Source organism: Frankliniella occidentalis, unplaced genomic scaffold (assembly GCF_000697945.3).
Source record: "Frankliniella occidentalis isolate FOCC.00 unplaced genomic scaffold, Focc_3.1 Scaffold16, whole genome shotgun sequence".
Taxonomy (NCBI): Eukaryota; Metazoa; Arthropoda; class Insecta; order Thysanoptera; family Thripidae; genus Frankliniella; species Frankliniella occidentalis.
In genome coordinates this window covers 2,707,356-2,721,604 of record NW_026267146.1, presented here as the reverse complement: position 1 = coordinate 2,721,604, position 14,249 = coordinate 2,707,356, and the positions used below count along the sequence as shown (strand labels likewise).

At 55.8% G+C, this 14,249-nt stretch overlaps 2 protein-coding genes across 2 annotated transcripts in view; both read left to right on the top strand.

Annotated features, from left to right (window-relative positions):
• The window catches only part of LOC113208230 (proline-rich protein 36-like), a 37,706-nt gene extending 25,192 nt beyond the window's left edge, over positions 1 to 12,514 (top strand). Inside the window, exon 12 of the mRNA XM_052264067.1 lies at positions 12,430 to 12,514. The gene's annotated coding sequence lies outside the window, so the exon portion shown is untranslated. The remainder of the gene's footprint in view (positions 1 to 12,429) is intronic.
• Positions 11,958 to 13,772, top strand: LOC113208243 (lysosomal-associated transmembrane protein 4A). Its single transcript, XM_052264155.1, has 6 exons — positions 11,958 to 12,017; positions 12,430 to 12,513; positions 12,645 to 12,732; positions 12,813 to 12,886; positions 13,172 to 13,325; positions 13,666 to 13,772. Exons 1-6 carry the CDS (start codon positions 11,958 to 11,960, stop codon positions 13,770 to 13,772), a joined length of 567 nt encoding a protein of 188 aa, XP_052120115.1.
• The last annotated feature ends 477 nt before the right edge of the window (positions 13,773 to 14,249 follow it).

Genomic DNA, 14,249 nt, shown 5'->3' with positions numbered 1-14,249 from the left:
AGCTGAGTCTGGGCTTCCCACCTACCTACCTGCACGGCGGTCCCGACTGAAGGTAGTGTGAACAGGCCCTACAGTTGGCCCCGACTAGGGCGTTAATCCCCCAACCTGTCGAGATTCTGGACCCACGAGCAGACCCCTCGTGCCGCCACCTTCTCTCCCTCCACCGTGAGGAGAGCCAAGACCAGAAGAGCGCGGAGAGGAGGTGGGGAGGGCCTCGCCGGACGGCGGAGGGGCACACCACAAGTGCGAGTGAGAGAGAGCGGGAGAGCAGCGCGCGGCGGCCGGCTGACAGGAGGGAAAGAGAGAGAGAGAGAGGTGGATAGAATAAGAAGGCGTCGTGCGCGGTCCGCTCGGTTCGGTCCGTTTAGACGGCAGTGTAATTTTTGAACGCGGCCGGGTCGGACGCACCGAGTGTAGAGGTGCTGCGCGAGGCTCAGTGGACACGAGCGTGCACGAGCGTGCGGACGTGCGAGTGTTGGGGTGTGTGCGTGCGTGCGTGAGCGTGATCGGGAGTGCCCTGTGCTCACCGCAGTGAGGACCGTCAGGCCTCAAACTGAGGATTTCCTCCACCTGGATTAGAACGCGCTCGCCGCCTTCGTTCAAGGCCTAAGGACCAACAAGGTACAGTGCAGCACAGGGCAGAACAGGGGCCTTGGCGGTGTCACCTGCGCACCTGCCGTGCCCCCCAGGTGCGGCAGCTGGTCGCAGCTGCGAGGGAGAATGCGCGGGTCTTCTTTTTTGCGCGGGTTTCCCCGCCGCGCTCCATGTGTGAAATCTCTGGGCGGTTAGGAGATTGTGAATTATACGGGCGTGGCTACGTTTCGAAATGAATTTGCAAGTCGAATATAATGGTGACGCGGTATTTGCCGGGTCCTTGACTCAGCAGTTGAACAGGTGTCCAGAGCGGGGCTGTGCCCGGGCCCCGGGCCGCACTAGCTCTGCTGCTCTCTGCTACCCGTGCGAAATACGAGACGGGCACAATTCGTCATAAGTTTGTGAGGGGAGAGTCGTTCGACCTCCTGACAGAATAAAGTGGATGGGGGGACGTGCCCGTGCCTGATCACGATCCAGGGCTGCGATACTACTGGCAGAGTGAACGAATTCACGTTAGTCAGTTACTATTAGAGTGTGCTATTTTGTGCTTTTCTAAACCCACAGTTAAGAGTCGCTGTCTTCCTCTGCTGACAGAACGAAATCAAATCAAATAAGTCGCGCGATGAACTAGAAAATAGTCACATATTTTGTATCACTTTGTTGTATTCCACTGTAAACTAACTTAAATATTTACGAGAGAAGGGACGGCTTCAAATACACACGAGCCTAAGCCTCGGACACTCTCCCGGCCGTTGCTCCGAACGTCCTTTTAATACCACCAACATCATTTAAATACCCCCGGTGTGTGTGACATCACACGAAACATCGTGCTATGTGTATGTGCGTGCGTCTGTGTGCGTGAGTGCGTGTGTGTGTGTGTGAGAGAGCCGGTCCGTGGGCGTATCTACCTCCTCGGTGCTGCGCTGCGCCCCCGCGCATCCTGGCGAGTCCTTCGAACAGTCGTCGTCCTGCCCCGACGCGGCGGCCCACCACTCTCTGGCTCTGCCTGTCTCGGGCCCGCCTGCCACAAAGTTTACGTGCGTCGACAATCCAATTCGACGACGACGGTCCCAGCCAGCCATCTGCATCTTCAGCGGCTATGTCGCATCTGCAGATGGCCCCGCCGGCGCCGCCACGCCCCCACGAGAGCCCCTGAGCAACCGGCGAGCCTCCATCACAGCCGGATTATAAAATGTTCGCGAACGATGAGGTTTCATCCCGTACGACACATTGAACAGATTTAGTAAAACACAAATTAACAACTCTCTTCACGGTAAAAACAATGTCTCACTTTTTGAGGGAAAAGGAAAAACTCCCTTGTTTTGGGAACCTCCTAAAATTGAGGAAAACTCCTCAGACTTCGCCTTAGATTTTGAGAAACCTCCTCAAAAAAATGAGGAAAAATTCCACATTTTTCGAGGAGACTTCCTCGAAATCTGAGAAGCTTTCCTCAAACCAAGGGAGTTCCTCAAAGTTTTCCCTTTCCCCTCAAAAGATGAGACATTGTTTTTACCGTCTGCGTGGACACTGGTCGGGGCTGGAGGGCGATCCTGCTCTGCAATCAATTTGAAGACGATGCGACGGCGCGACGTGATGGCCTATACTCACTCGTTGGTGGAGAGGGGGCCAAACTACTTGTTTTACTGCCGCGGCCGGTGGGACAATAACCAGACTGACTGAAGCTGCCGAGGCGACCCGTGTTGCGTCACGCCTATTCCGGCCGAGCCCCGGGTCCGCGGGTCGGCCCGGGCGGTGACGCGGCGCCGGCAGCGCGGGGGTCAAGCCGCGGGGTCGAGCCGCGGGGTCGGCCCCTCTCCTCCGGTATGATATGATAACAACGCCGACCAGTAAGTATAGCCTCTGCGCCCTCGGCTTCGTATCCGTGACTGAGCGCGAAGCTGTAAGGGGACGACTTATGCTCCTCCTCCTCCAGAAGCAGCCAGCAGCAGGAGCCCCGGCCCGGAACGCCTGGAGGATAGGCCGCGTACGGACATGCGAGCGTGACGGGCGTGCCTACCCGGCAGGGGCGCTAAGCGGTCCACACAGCCGACTATTCTATCGACTCTTCACTGGTGAGAAGTGGAAAGGGTGTAAGTACAGCTCCGCGTGTTCTCCTCCCCTCGCGATTTCCGTATCGTCCGAATAAAACTTTCCCGTGTGTCGTCCGCTGCGCGGCCTGGCGCAGGATGTGCTCTGCGCGTGTCGTGCAGGCCAGGCCAGGCAGGCCAGGCGGGGGAGGAGTAGTAGAGGTGTTTGCTGCAGCAGCAGGCCCGAGTGGCTTCCTATGCAAAGCGCGCGTCTGGTCCAGGTCGGGCCGGGCCGAGCCGGGCCGGGTGTGGCGCGGCGTGGCGTGAATGGGCGTGCTTGTGCCCGGCGTGGGCCTGCCCATACGGCCTGCGCCTGCGACAGAGATGCAAGTGAAGTGAGGAGGTTCAGCAGGCGTGGCGCGGCGTGGCGGGGCATAAGCAAGCAGGACGACGCGCCTGCTCGCTTCAGGCCGGTGGAGTGCGCGCGCGCGGCGCTGTTCCCAAGCCGTTTAGCCGACCGACCTGATCTGGGTGCGGCTGAGACGGATGTTGTCCCGTCCAGAAGGAGGGTATAAAGAGGCCCTGCAACGCTAGCGGGCGATATCTTGGGTATCATTTGCATATCCCGTTTCGTCGTTGGTTGTGCTGGGTAATACGCGTTTTGGAGTAAGTAACGAGAGCAGCACGCGTTCGCGTCTCGCTCGCGGGCCTGGTGCCGGTGAGGCCGGCGGCGGCGTGGGCGGGACCTGGGGATCGCGATCAGCTGGACGGCGGCCAGCGGGCCGCGTGGCGGCGGCGCCGTCAGCGCGCACCGCACCACTCCCTAGCTGCTCCGCGCCGCCACGCCCCTCCACCACGCCCTCCCGAAGTGCGTGGGCCGCGTGTGTCGAGCGGGCGTCGAGTCAGCAGCGCGGAGGTAGAGGCGGGGCGGGCGACCTGTGCCGCGGCCCAGCGGCGTAGCTACAGGACGGTGCCAGGCCAGAGAAGTTGAAGTTGAGATGACGAGACACACTACATTGCACTTGCACTCGCGGGTGCGGCCGGTGGAGCTCTCCGCTCCTACTGCTGGGATCACCGCCGTTGGAGAGCCAGTAGTGCTGACGAGCCACCTGCACATCAGCCAGTGTCAGCGCCGCGGCAGCAGTAGTGTCAGGCGACTCGCAATTATTTGCACGGCGCCGGAGGTGACGTCAGCACCTGAGGCGGGCTCATTATATCCCATGGCGGGAGAGTCAGTTTGGAGAGCCTGCTATCGACCCATGATATTTGCGCGGCTCTGAGAGCTCTCCTCTGGCAGTGAGCTCATATCAGCCAGAGGCGTTCACAAACTTCACAACCCCGCAGCGGCGGCTGGCGCGAATGGCACTCGTCACCCGTCATCATGTGTGGAGCCGCGGTTCAGGCTTCGCCCCGTGTCGGGAGGCGTCGTTGCAAGTCATTTTGATTAGGAGCGGTCACGTTTGGGTTTTGGCATATAGCCTGCTCGAGCCTGCCAGACGGTCTGTCTCCGGGGGGTCACGTTGGCTGCAGCGCCAGCTGCATCGACAGATTGCGTCGACAAAAAGAGTCCAGTCGGAAAGTAGGCGCTAACGCCCGACGCGCGACGCGCCGCGAACGGAGATGCGACAGCGTCTTATTGAAAGGGACTCTGCACTAATAAAGCACACTCATTTCCCGAGGTGCGAGCGCCACGGTACAACGACCCGCCTGCTCGTCGTCTGCTTTCGCAAAAATGTATGATAAAAGATCAAAATAATTGTGTCCCGCGGGGTCGGCGCGAGGATTTCCCCTCATCCACGGTATCTCAATTCTACGAGGAAAAGGTTGGGAAGAGGGGGAGGGGAGGGAGGGGCAGAGGTGTGTGCACAATGGGGGCCCCTCTGAAGGCGGTGGGCCGCGCCCGGGCCGGGCGGGCAGATGCGACCGAGGCGCTGCTCTTGCTGTGTGCGCCTTGCGGCGCCTTGTTTGCACAAGGCAGAGCCAGCAGCGGCGGTAACCCCGGGGCCCTGGGTGGGTGGGGTGCGTTGTGTGGACGAGTTGCATAACTCGGTTCCAGCAGACCTCAAAGCGAGGCGACAATCGTATTCCAGCAACGCACACCTCGAGTCAACACGGAGGTGTATAGTAGTTAGTCGGACCAGACCGCCAGCGAGGAAAGTTTGAGCGGCTCGGTATTTTTAAACGGTGTATAAAAATGTGATTCTTACTTTTTACAATGTCCAATTAAAAATAGGAGACGTCTTGGTGGGAAGTTTTTATCTCCAGCACTCTAGCATTTTCCGCCTCCTCGCGGTAGTTGAATCTTGAATCTAGTTTCCTACGTCGATAATGATTAAGCAGTGGGTCTCTTACTCATGGCCAGGAAATAACGCGAAATCACCGTCACCCTGATAGTCGGTGCTGCGGCGGTACACTCAAGGTAATGACTGCAAATGTCACAGCGCACTGCCAGCGGATGGAATCTGTAAAAAAGAAAACAAACTAAAAAAAACTAACGTAAAATAAAACTACCATAAAACAATTCATTCTAAAACAATATCTAGGTGTTAATTAGATTTTTTAGATTTTTTAGATTTTTTTTTGTCCTGGGACGAAATGTGGCAGTTTTGGATACATTGTGCCAGGGGTCTACATTACAACTCGGGACAGTTTCTACCTTCGCGTCTTTCAGCAAAGACGCCTCCGGGTCTCTCGCGCAGCTGCTCAAAGCGCGGGCTTCGATTTTATGGACACGGCGACGGAGACACGAGGAGGTCCCTTTTACAAGCGGCGCGCCGAAAAGCAGCACGAAGGCGCGCCACACGATTAGGCGGCCTTGAGAAGCTCGAACGCCGTGCTCCGCGCCGAGCAGTCAGTCGCGCCCGCGCGCGCGGTCCGGCCTGCCCGCGGCCGCGTTCGAATCGGGGCCGCGCGCAACTTTTTCGCAGGAAACAAAAAAAAGAGAGCAGGCTAAAAGGCGACAGTTTCGGACGCTCCGCTGTTCGCTCGCGAGACGTCCACGTCCAGCACACGCGGCGGCGCCGGCGGCGACTGCACACTGTCACGCGCGCACTAGCTAGGGGTAATTCACTCCAAAAAACTAAGTGCACACTCTTCCTAAAAATCTTTTTAAAAAACTGAAAAAAAAAAACAGATAAAATAAGAAAATCTAAAGAACAAATAGAAAAATGTCTTGAATGTAGTAAGTGCCCCGAGGGGTGCCCAACTCGAAAAAATCGTGTACACCTGATTACCAAAAAGTGACGATTACCAAGGATTACCAAAGATTACCGAAGATTACCTATGATTACCAAGGGTTTCCGAAGATTACCACTGACAAAAGATTACCAACAATTACCAAAGATTGCCATTGATTACCACAGATTACCAGTGATTCTCAAAGATTACCAGTGATTCTCAAAGATTACCAGTGATTCTCAAAGATTACCAGTGATTACCAAAGATTACCAGTGGTTACCAAAGATTTCCAGGAATTTCCTGGCTGGATTACTTAGTGATTACCAAAGATTACCTGATGATTACCAACGATTACCTGGTGATTTCCAACGATTACCTAGTGATTACCAGGGATTACCGGCGATTACTAGGGATTACCGGTGATTACCAAGGATTACCGGCGATTACTAGGGATTACCGGTGATTACCAAGGATTACCGGCGATTACCAAGGATTACTGGCGATTACCAAGGATTACCGGTGATTACCAGGGATTACCAACTCTGTGTACACCTGATTACCTCAGTTGGGCACCCCTCGAAGTGCCCCTTGCGCACCAAGTTACTGGGCGGGCAGCCGCCCAAACGTTGTTGTTATTTCGTTTTTATTTTTATTTGGCGCACGTGGCCCCACTAAAACGGTTTTTTACGGGCGCGGGCGCATCCTCGTGTTGGTGCAGCAGCCAGGGCGGAGCGCGTAAACGGACACTTAATGCGCTCGCCGATAAGCAAACTCTACAGGAAGAAGGCGTGCAGGGCGGGGCAGAAAGGCAGAAAGGGGGGGAAAGGGAATTCCGAGATCATCGGCCCGACCATGTTTACGTAGGCGTCCGCGGCGTCCGGTCGTGCGCCGCGGCCGGCCCGGTCCGGTCCCAGGCACGAGTCGAGAAAATACTGATATTATAGTGCACTTTTTGCAAAGTATGAAAAATTTTCGATTCCTGCTCAACCGAATTGATTGGGTTTTAAAATATCGCACTCGGGACGGGAGGTGAAATGAAGCACAACAACAACAACTAGGGAGAACGGAAGTAAAGTGTGGCGGGGAGGGTCGCCATTGTTCGGTGCGTTCCGTCACGTGGTGCTGGCCGCTCTAATTAAAGGGCCGACAGCCTCCAGTGGCGATGGCCCCCGGGCGTGAAGCCGCGCGCCCGCCTGACGGCCTGACGCAGTGCGAATAGCGCCGGCCGGGTATGTATCCGCCGCGCGCGACACGCCCACCTCGGCGTAACGCTTAACGCCCGAGCAGGGGCGTAGCGCCCAGCGTAACGCCCACTGACGGACGCGCCTCCTCTTTCCCAACGGCCACGTTATACTGTCACATCCGCCGAAGGTAAATTTAGACGTTTGCTCGGACGTTTGGTGTTAATAATTAAAAATTAAACCCGATAACGAGCATCATACATTTCGACAATTAAAACATCACTTTTTAAATCGCATAATTAACTTTTAAAACTTGCCAGGCTGTGTTTTTCCTTCCCCCTTTCTTTTGAACATGCAAAAAGTTGAGCAGCCCTGTTGCTTCGACACGCACGATTGTTCAGTCAAGTCGCCTCTGGACGCGCTCTGTATGCTCGCGTGCCAATCTGGATCGTGCGCGTCGCCCGGGGGGCCTCCTTCTCTCTATCTCTCTCTCCTCTCGTGCGTCGTCCCATCAGGATCCGAGCCCAGAGATCGCGGGTAAAGGTGAGCACCCCGGAGACCCGCGGGGCGAGGCTATACTTCCAACGTGCGCACAAGTGGAACACTTGGCGCTCTGCAAATAGTCTCGTGGAGAGCGTGTGCGGCGACGCCGGCGGCGCACTTGTTGTGGCCGGACGTCCCGTCCGTCTGGCCGCTGGCCGCACTTCCCGTGGTCCTGTGGCCGAAAGGCGCGGTGCAGTAGAGTATGCGGCCCCGGCCCATAGCGGCGGCTCGCCTGCGACCGACCGCGCCCTTCTAAAGGCGTCTGCCGCTCTTCAATCGGCCCTCTGTGCCGAGCCTTGTGTGATAAGCTCCGCTGCAAGTCAGTGACCGCTAGCTCGCAGGCCGGTGGCCCGCGGCCAGCAGCCCCCGGTCCCTTTCCTTTCAAGGTTCTGTGGCGGCGTTCAGGATGGAGCGGGTCGGCCCACAGAGCGTCTCGCAGGATGTCGTTCCGAGAACGACTGAACGACTTCGTCCAGATGTGTGAGTGTGTGTGTGAGTGAGTGAGTGTGTTCCGGGCGGGGGTCGTGTTCTCTGCGGACGCTCACACTCGGATACGGTTTAGATCGATACAGCGCGGACGCACTCGGAAAGGAAGAGCAGCAGACGTGCAACGCGCATCTCGACCACGAGAACGCGTCGGAGGCGTCGCAACGCTTCTCTTCACCCCGCGGGTATTTTTGATGGTGGAGTAGGGGGAGGGCTTGCGCCCACTCCCACCTCCCCCTGGCCCGCCCAGCTTACCCCCCGCCCCCTTCCCCTCTCTCCCCCTGGCCTTCACACACTGACCCAGAATGAGGGGAAATAAAAAGCCCGGGCGCTAAATATACGGAAGTTCAAGGACAAGAAGGGCGAGCGCGCGGAGGACAGAGTTATTGTGGGCGGGGCTGGGAGGCCCCCGTCAGCGCGCCGACGGCCTTGGGAGGCGCGAAGCGCGAAGACACACACAACACAACACTCGCGCCCCGAAAACACAAGAGAGGTTGGATGACATTTTGTAAAAGTGGGACGCAAGTAAAAATTTTTTTTCTCGTCCAGAGAATGGGATATGCGGTGCAACAACAGTATACAGTATCAAATGCAGGTTTTATCCTTTACAGAAATGCATGCAAAATAATAAATAATTTTTCACCGAAAACTCCGAGTCTTACGCTGAAAATATTAAGTTGACTTCTCTCCGTGCTGTGCACGACGGCGGGGTTTACTGTACTCTCCCCGGGGGGAATGTATTATGACGGTGATAACTTTGGCAGGGTGCATGACATGAGTGCTGGTCGCGCGGTGCGGCCGCGCCGGGCTTTGATCTCCGGACAGGCGTGATGCTCAGAGTGTCGGGCGTGCCGCGCCGCGCCGTGCAGCGTCCCGCCGCGGGCCGAGACTTGCGGTTCTGGGTGAATGGGTGCTCGGCGGGTAAGACCCCGGCGGTGGCCTGCATTGGAAGCACATGAGAGGTGGGAGGGGGGAGGGGGGTGGGGCGAGGCGGCTTTGACACCGCTGTCACTCCGGACCCGGTGCCGTCTCAGCTGCGCGCTCGTCACGCTCTGATGGCGAAATCAGGGCACACACTGGAGGAACGAGACACAGCGAGAGGAAGAGGGAGAGAGAGAGAGAGAGAGAGAGAGAGAGAGAGAAAATTGAATTGAAATTGAACAGTTGATAAGGATCCTCAAAGGGGGCTATGGAGCTCTCTTTTGGGGGGAGAGAGAGAGAGTGAGAGAGCGCTGGGGAATGACAAGAAATGGCTGCAGCGAGAAAGCGTTGTTGTGTGATTATGCAGACTCTCAAGTTCATGCGCAGCAGCGAATCATTAAGGCTCACCCTATCGCTGTCTCTGTGTGCGCTCGTTAGCGCGCCGTCTGGCTAACCGTGGCAAAGGTTGCCGGAGACGGAGTAAGCAAACACAACCGCGACCGAGAGACAACACTACGTTTGCAGGTTTGTCAGGAAAGCACCAACAGTTTCCGAGGTGTACTGTATTCGGAAGCACAAAAACTATCGACTTTGTGATGCTTTGGGATGCTATATTTTTTTTCCGTTCCGCCTGCCTTGTTCGCGGCCGTCGCTCCGTCTGGCACGCCACGCCGCCGCCGGGCCACACGGCGGCCTCCGGTGCAGCCCATGTAGGGATGGACCAGGTTGGTGTAGGTCGCCCGCCCCGCCTCGCCCCCCGTCACATATCTGCCACGTCACATCTCCCAGCAGCGGCCGCGGTCCACGTGAACGTGCGAAGGTGGCCGGAAATTCCTAAATCAAGGTTGTTTTTATTTGATATCCGATTATTCCGACTCGTCCCAAAGACAGGTGGCTCGGTGTGGCGCACGCCTTGCGCACAGACCTGTCGTGGTGAGTCACTAATGACTTTATTTAATCCTTTCCCTCAGTAAAGTAAATAACACCGTAACTTTTAAAGCGCCTGGGCCTGGGGAAGCTTTTGGAAGCGTGACGCTCGGCGCACGCGGGAGTACCCCTCGGCGGCGCGAGGCGGGGAGTATCGCCGATCCTTGACCTCCACTCGGATGCAGACCATGCAGCGCGCGCCAAAGGCCGGCGGCGGTGCGCTCAGAGAACTCGCCCTGCCTGCAGCCTGCAGCGTCTTTCATAAATGCCCGCTTGCTTGATTCGTTCTCATTTCGTGCACAGCGGGGTGTGGGGCGCGTGGTCGTCGGTTCCCTGGACGGCTAGGTTGGGCTGCACACCATATACCCAGGTCCCAGCGCGTGCGTGGGATAGAGCGAGATACGTGCCTATCTTCCTGCTCTCTCTGTCTCCCTCTGTCTCTCTCTCTCCCTTTCTCTGTCTGTCTCTCTCTCCCTTTCTCTCTCTCTCTCCCTTTCTCTCTCTCTCCCTTTCTCTCTCTCTCTCTCTCTCTCTCTCTCTCTCTCTCTCTCTCTCTCTCTCTCTCACACACACACACACACACACACACGTACTCACACACCATACGCCCCCCTGCTGCCTACGCCACTGGCCGCCGTCGGGTGACCTTTCCCTCCCGCCTGATTATCGCTCATCCCCTCCTCCCCTTCCCCAACCTACCCCACCCTTGCCTCTGCGACCCGCCCCGTCGGTGTCCCGATAACCCCGTTCCCTTGGCATTCCCCCGCGTCCCTCCCCCTTTCCCCTTCCCGCCCCCGTAGTGCAGGGCCCTGATGGTGGGCGTCCCCCAAGGGTGGCAACCCTGGCCTTAAGGATCGACAGCGGTGCCCCAAAGTACACCACCTCTTCCTCCCCCGCCCGCCACCCCCAACCTGTCGAGCTTTGTTTTGGCACGACACAGGCCGCAACGGCGATGAGGACATCATCCCTCCCTCCCTCCCTCCCTCGTCACGCGCTATCAGCCTGGAGCCCCTGCCCAGTCGAGGGTAGGCAACAACGGCAACAGACGTGCCTCTGCGTTGCCTAACCAGCAGGCGCTCGCAGAGCCATCGGGTCACGGTGCATCGGGTAGAGCGTCTGATCCACCGCCGATGTTATCACTGAGAGACAAAAATAATGTTCACGATAAACAACTATAAGTAACGAAATTAATTCAGTACTGTTGAACCGCACACGTTAGCGTGCGCGTCAGCCTCATAGCCTCGCGTGCCTTCAGCGCTAACCATTCGCCCGGCGCCCATTCCCTCCAAAAGGCACCGAAATTGCCTTTTGAGCGGCGCCAAGCCCCTCCCCGCCCCACCAGGCGCGCTCAAGCGGGACTCTGCATCCATTCTACGGGAGGCATTGTGTCACTGAGAGCCTCAGCGCGCTCGCGCTGCAGTTTGCCCGTTGTGTTGTGCCGCGTTGGAGCTCCCGCCTGCTATTTCCTCCAATCAGCAAAACGCCCTTCACTTCACGTCGTTTTTCTAGTCGCACTTCTATCAGCCTTTTGCAATGAAGGATAACCAATGAGCCAGAGGAGGTTGGAAAATTTTCCAGAAAAACATGGGAAAAGTGAATTAACTGCACAGAAAAACTAGAATTTTTTTAAAAATTTCTAGGGATAAAATATGCATTTAAAAGCAAATTCCCCAAAGAATTTTCCCAAAATACTTTCTTCTGGAACATTTGATTAACTATTCGGAACCTTCTTCGTCTGAAGTGCCCCTCTCCGAGGCGGCCCTCCCTCCGCGGGCCCCAGCAGTGGCCTGCCTCCTGGGGGAACCGCCCCGCCCTGACCCCCGCGGGGCTGCACTGCTGGGCGCGGCCGGGGGCCTGGGCCTGGCGAGCCCGAGCGATCGAAGGATTCCTGACACCCCGATGAGCCCGCCGCTGGTGCTGGCCGCCGCTCCCGCCCCGCGCGCCCGCTCCCGCTGCGCCGCGCCCTTGGCCGTGCTTCGCCCTGCAGGGCCCCGTGAGGCCCCCCAGGACCCCCCGCAGCCCGTCCGGCCCGCCAGTGTCCTGAGCGCAGCGAGCAGGCGCCATGCGCGCCACCGGGGCCGGCCGAGGCGCCAGCGCCAACATGCATACCGTCATGGAGCACCCCCTGGACGTCACCGCCTTCAGGCCGCGCGAGCCCCCAGTCAGTGCCCTCTGTCTGTCCGTCTGCCTGTCTGTTCGTCTGTCTATCTGTCTGTCTGTCTGTCTGTCTGCGCACTCCTCTTGCTCTCTAGTTGTCGTCCAACAAAATTACAAAAGCCACTACTCTTTTCCCTATAGACCTCCCAATATTCTTTAGGCCAACTTCCTGTACATCTCAGACCGCGCACGTGTGTGTGTGTGCGAACTTTGTTTACGTCGCATCGTAGAGACTTCCTCCTCGCGATCCTACGTCGTCGCGCATGTGGCCGGCATGAAGGATAACTTACAACGAAGGGGTGGGGGCAAGGGCATGGTTGTTTTCATATGCGCTCCTGCAGCAGCAGTGTCATCTTTGTTCTTTTGTTTTGTCAATGTTTTCAATCATTTTTAATCTTGGTTTCCTTTTGTTCCAGCCTCCCAAGATGCCTCTCCTCGACAACTGCTGCCGCTGCGGCACCCTCCGCACCGGAACCATCATCACTGGCTCGCTCGGAATCGTAAGTTTGGACTATCGAAATCAATTATGCACCGAAATTTACAACAAATTTTGCAAATTTTCCCGGTTTAGTGTAGTACACAAAACTGTCCGTCAAAACAAAAACTGATGTGTTTTTCTCTTTTATTTCAGGCGTTGGGGGTGATTGGGCTTGTTTCTGTACTAACAGTAAATAAGCTTCATGCCAATACCATACTCATTGAACTACCAGAGACAGTCGGTGCGTGTGTTTTTAGGAGAACCATTTCATAAACTTTTCGCGTTGCTCAGAAATAAGTAAACCCACTATCTCTCTTTCAGTTCGGATTATTTTGGCGGTTAATATGGTCATGACGATATTCATATCGTCTCTTCTCATCTTCGGTGCGATCAAGGTAAGCAACCCTCCACCACTTACACCCTGAAAATCGCTTCCTTGAAAAGACACGAGGAAATTTTTCTCTTGTTTCAAAGAGTTCAAGACTTTTCTTCAAATTAAGGAAAAATTTTCCTTAAAGAAAAGAGAAATTTTCTTTGTGTTTATTTTAGGTCAATTCCGTTGATTCAAAGCTAATTTCAAGGAAATTCCCTAGTTTCAAAGAAACGATTGTCTGGTTGTATCGTATTTCTTCCTTTAAAATTTAATATCTACTCGATGTCTAATGAACTCAATGGTGCAGAGGAACCGCTGGCTGATGCTCCCCTTCGTGGTGCTTGCGTTGATGCTGGCCATCGGGATGCTCATCTCGGTCCTCTACACCTCGGTGGAGCACTTTGTCAAGAAGGACCCCATCTTGGGCAGCTGTTGGCTCATCTTCGGCCTCATCGGCGTCGGTGAGTACATAGGCGCAAGTGGTAAAACAACAAAACGATGTCTCATTTTTTTTTAGGGAAAACTTTGAGGGACTCCCATGTTTGAGGGAGAGTCCTCCGATCTCGCCTCATATTTTGAGGAATCTTCTTTTTAAAAAAATGAGGAAAAATGCCTCCTGTTTTAGGAGACCTCGAAATCTGAGGAGTTTTCGTCAAACCTGGGGAGTTCCTCAAAGTTTTCCATTTTCCCTCAAAAAAATGAGACATTGTTTTTACCGTGACAACTAGGTCCAACTGACCTACCGCAAAGTTACATTATTCTGAAATTTGGGGATAATTGAAACTGTACTTGTTGTTCCAGTGGTGCACGTGTACCTGTGGTGCGTGGTGTTCAGCTACTACCAGATGGTGCGCGAGGAGCGCGGCCGGGGACCCTACGGCAAGCCGCCCTACCCTCAGCCCCGGTAGACAGTCTCGCCAGGAGGCGACCGCCGCCCTCCCCGTCACGTTCCTCTTCCTCCCCCTTGCATCTGCCGCTCTCTTCTGCCACGCGCCGCCACGGATGAGACGCCCCATCGAAACACCTCCCTCTTCAGAAGTCACTGAAGACGCTCCAGCGTGTTTCCGTTTCATTGAAATGGTAGTTGTCTCCCATGCCTACCGACCACCTGTATTTGTTTTCTGATTTTGTAACATTCTTTTACTAACATCACCAAAATTTTCCTCTTTGAAGGCGTCCTCCATCCTTTGCTGGAGGCTTGTTTTGACTGAGGCATATTTTGTGGATTAGTTCTTTGCTTCCGTCTCGTCTGCAGTTCAGAGTTCCGAGGCACCAGCTATGTCCGTGATGTATTTTCTTGCCTTCTCGACTGTTATGTTATTTAAGGTGTCTGAGCGCGTCACTCAGAGACCGCTTGATGTGTAGTAAAAAGCAGTTTAATTTAT

Bases quoted from the DNA above. Each gene is read 5' to 3' on its own strand.
- LOC113208243 (XM_052264155.1), top strand. From the start codon at position 11,958: ATGCATACCGTCATGGAGCACCCCCTGGACGTCACCGCCTTCAGGCCG. The intron at 12,733-12,812 runs GTGCGTGTGTTT...TCTCTCTTTCAG, and splicing joins TGAACTACCAGAGACAGTCG to TTCGGATTATTTTGGCGGTT. The intron at 13,326-13,665 runs GTGAGTACATAG...TTGTTGTTCCAG, and splicing joins CTTCGGCCTCATCGGCGTCG to TGGTGCACGTGTACCTGTGG.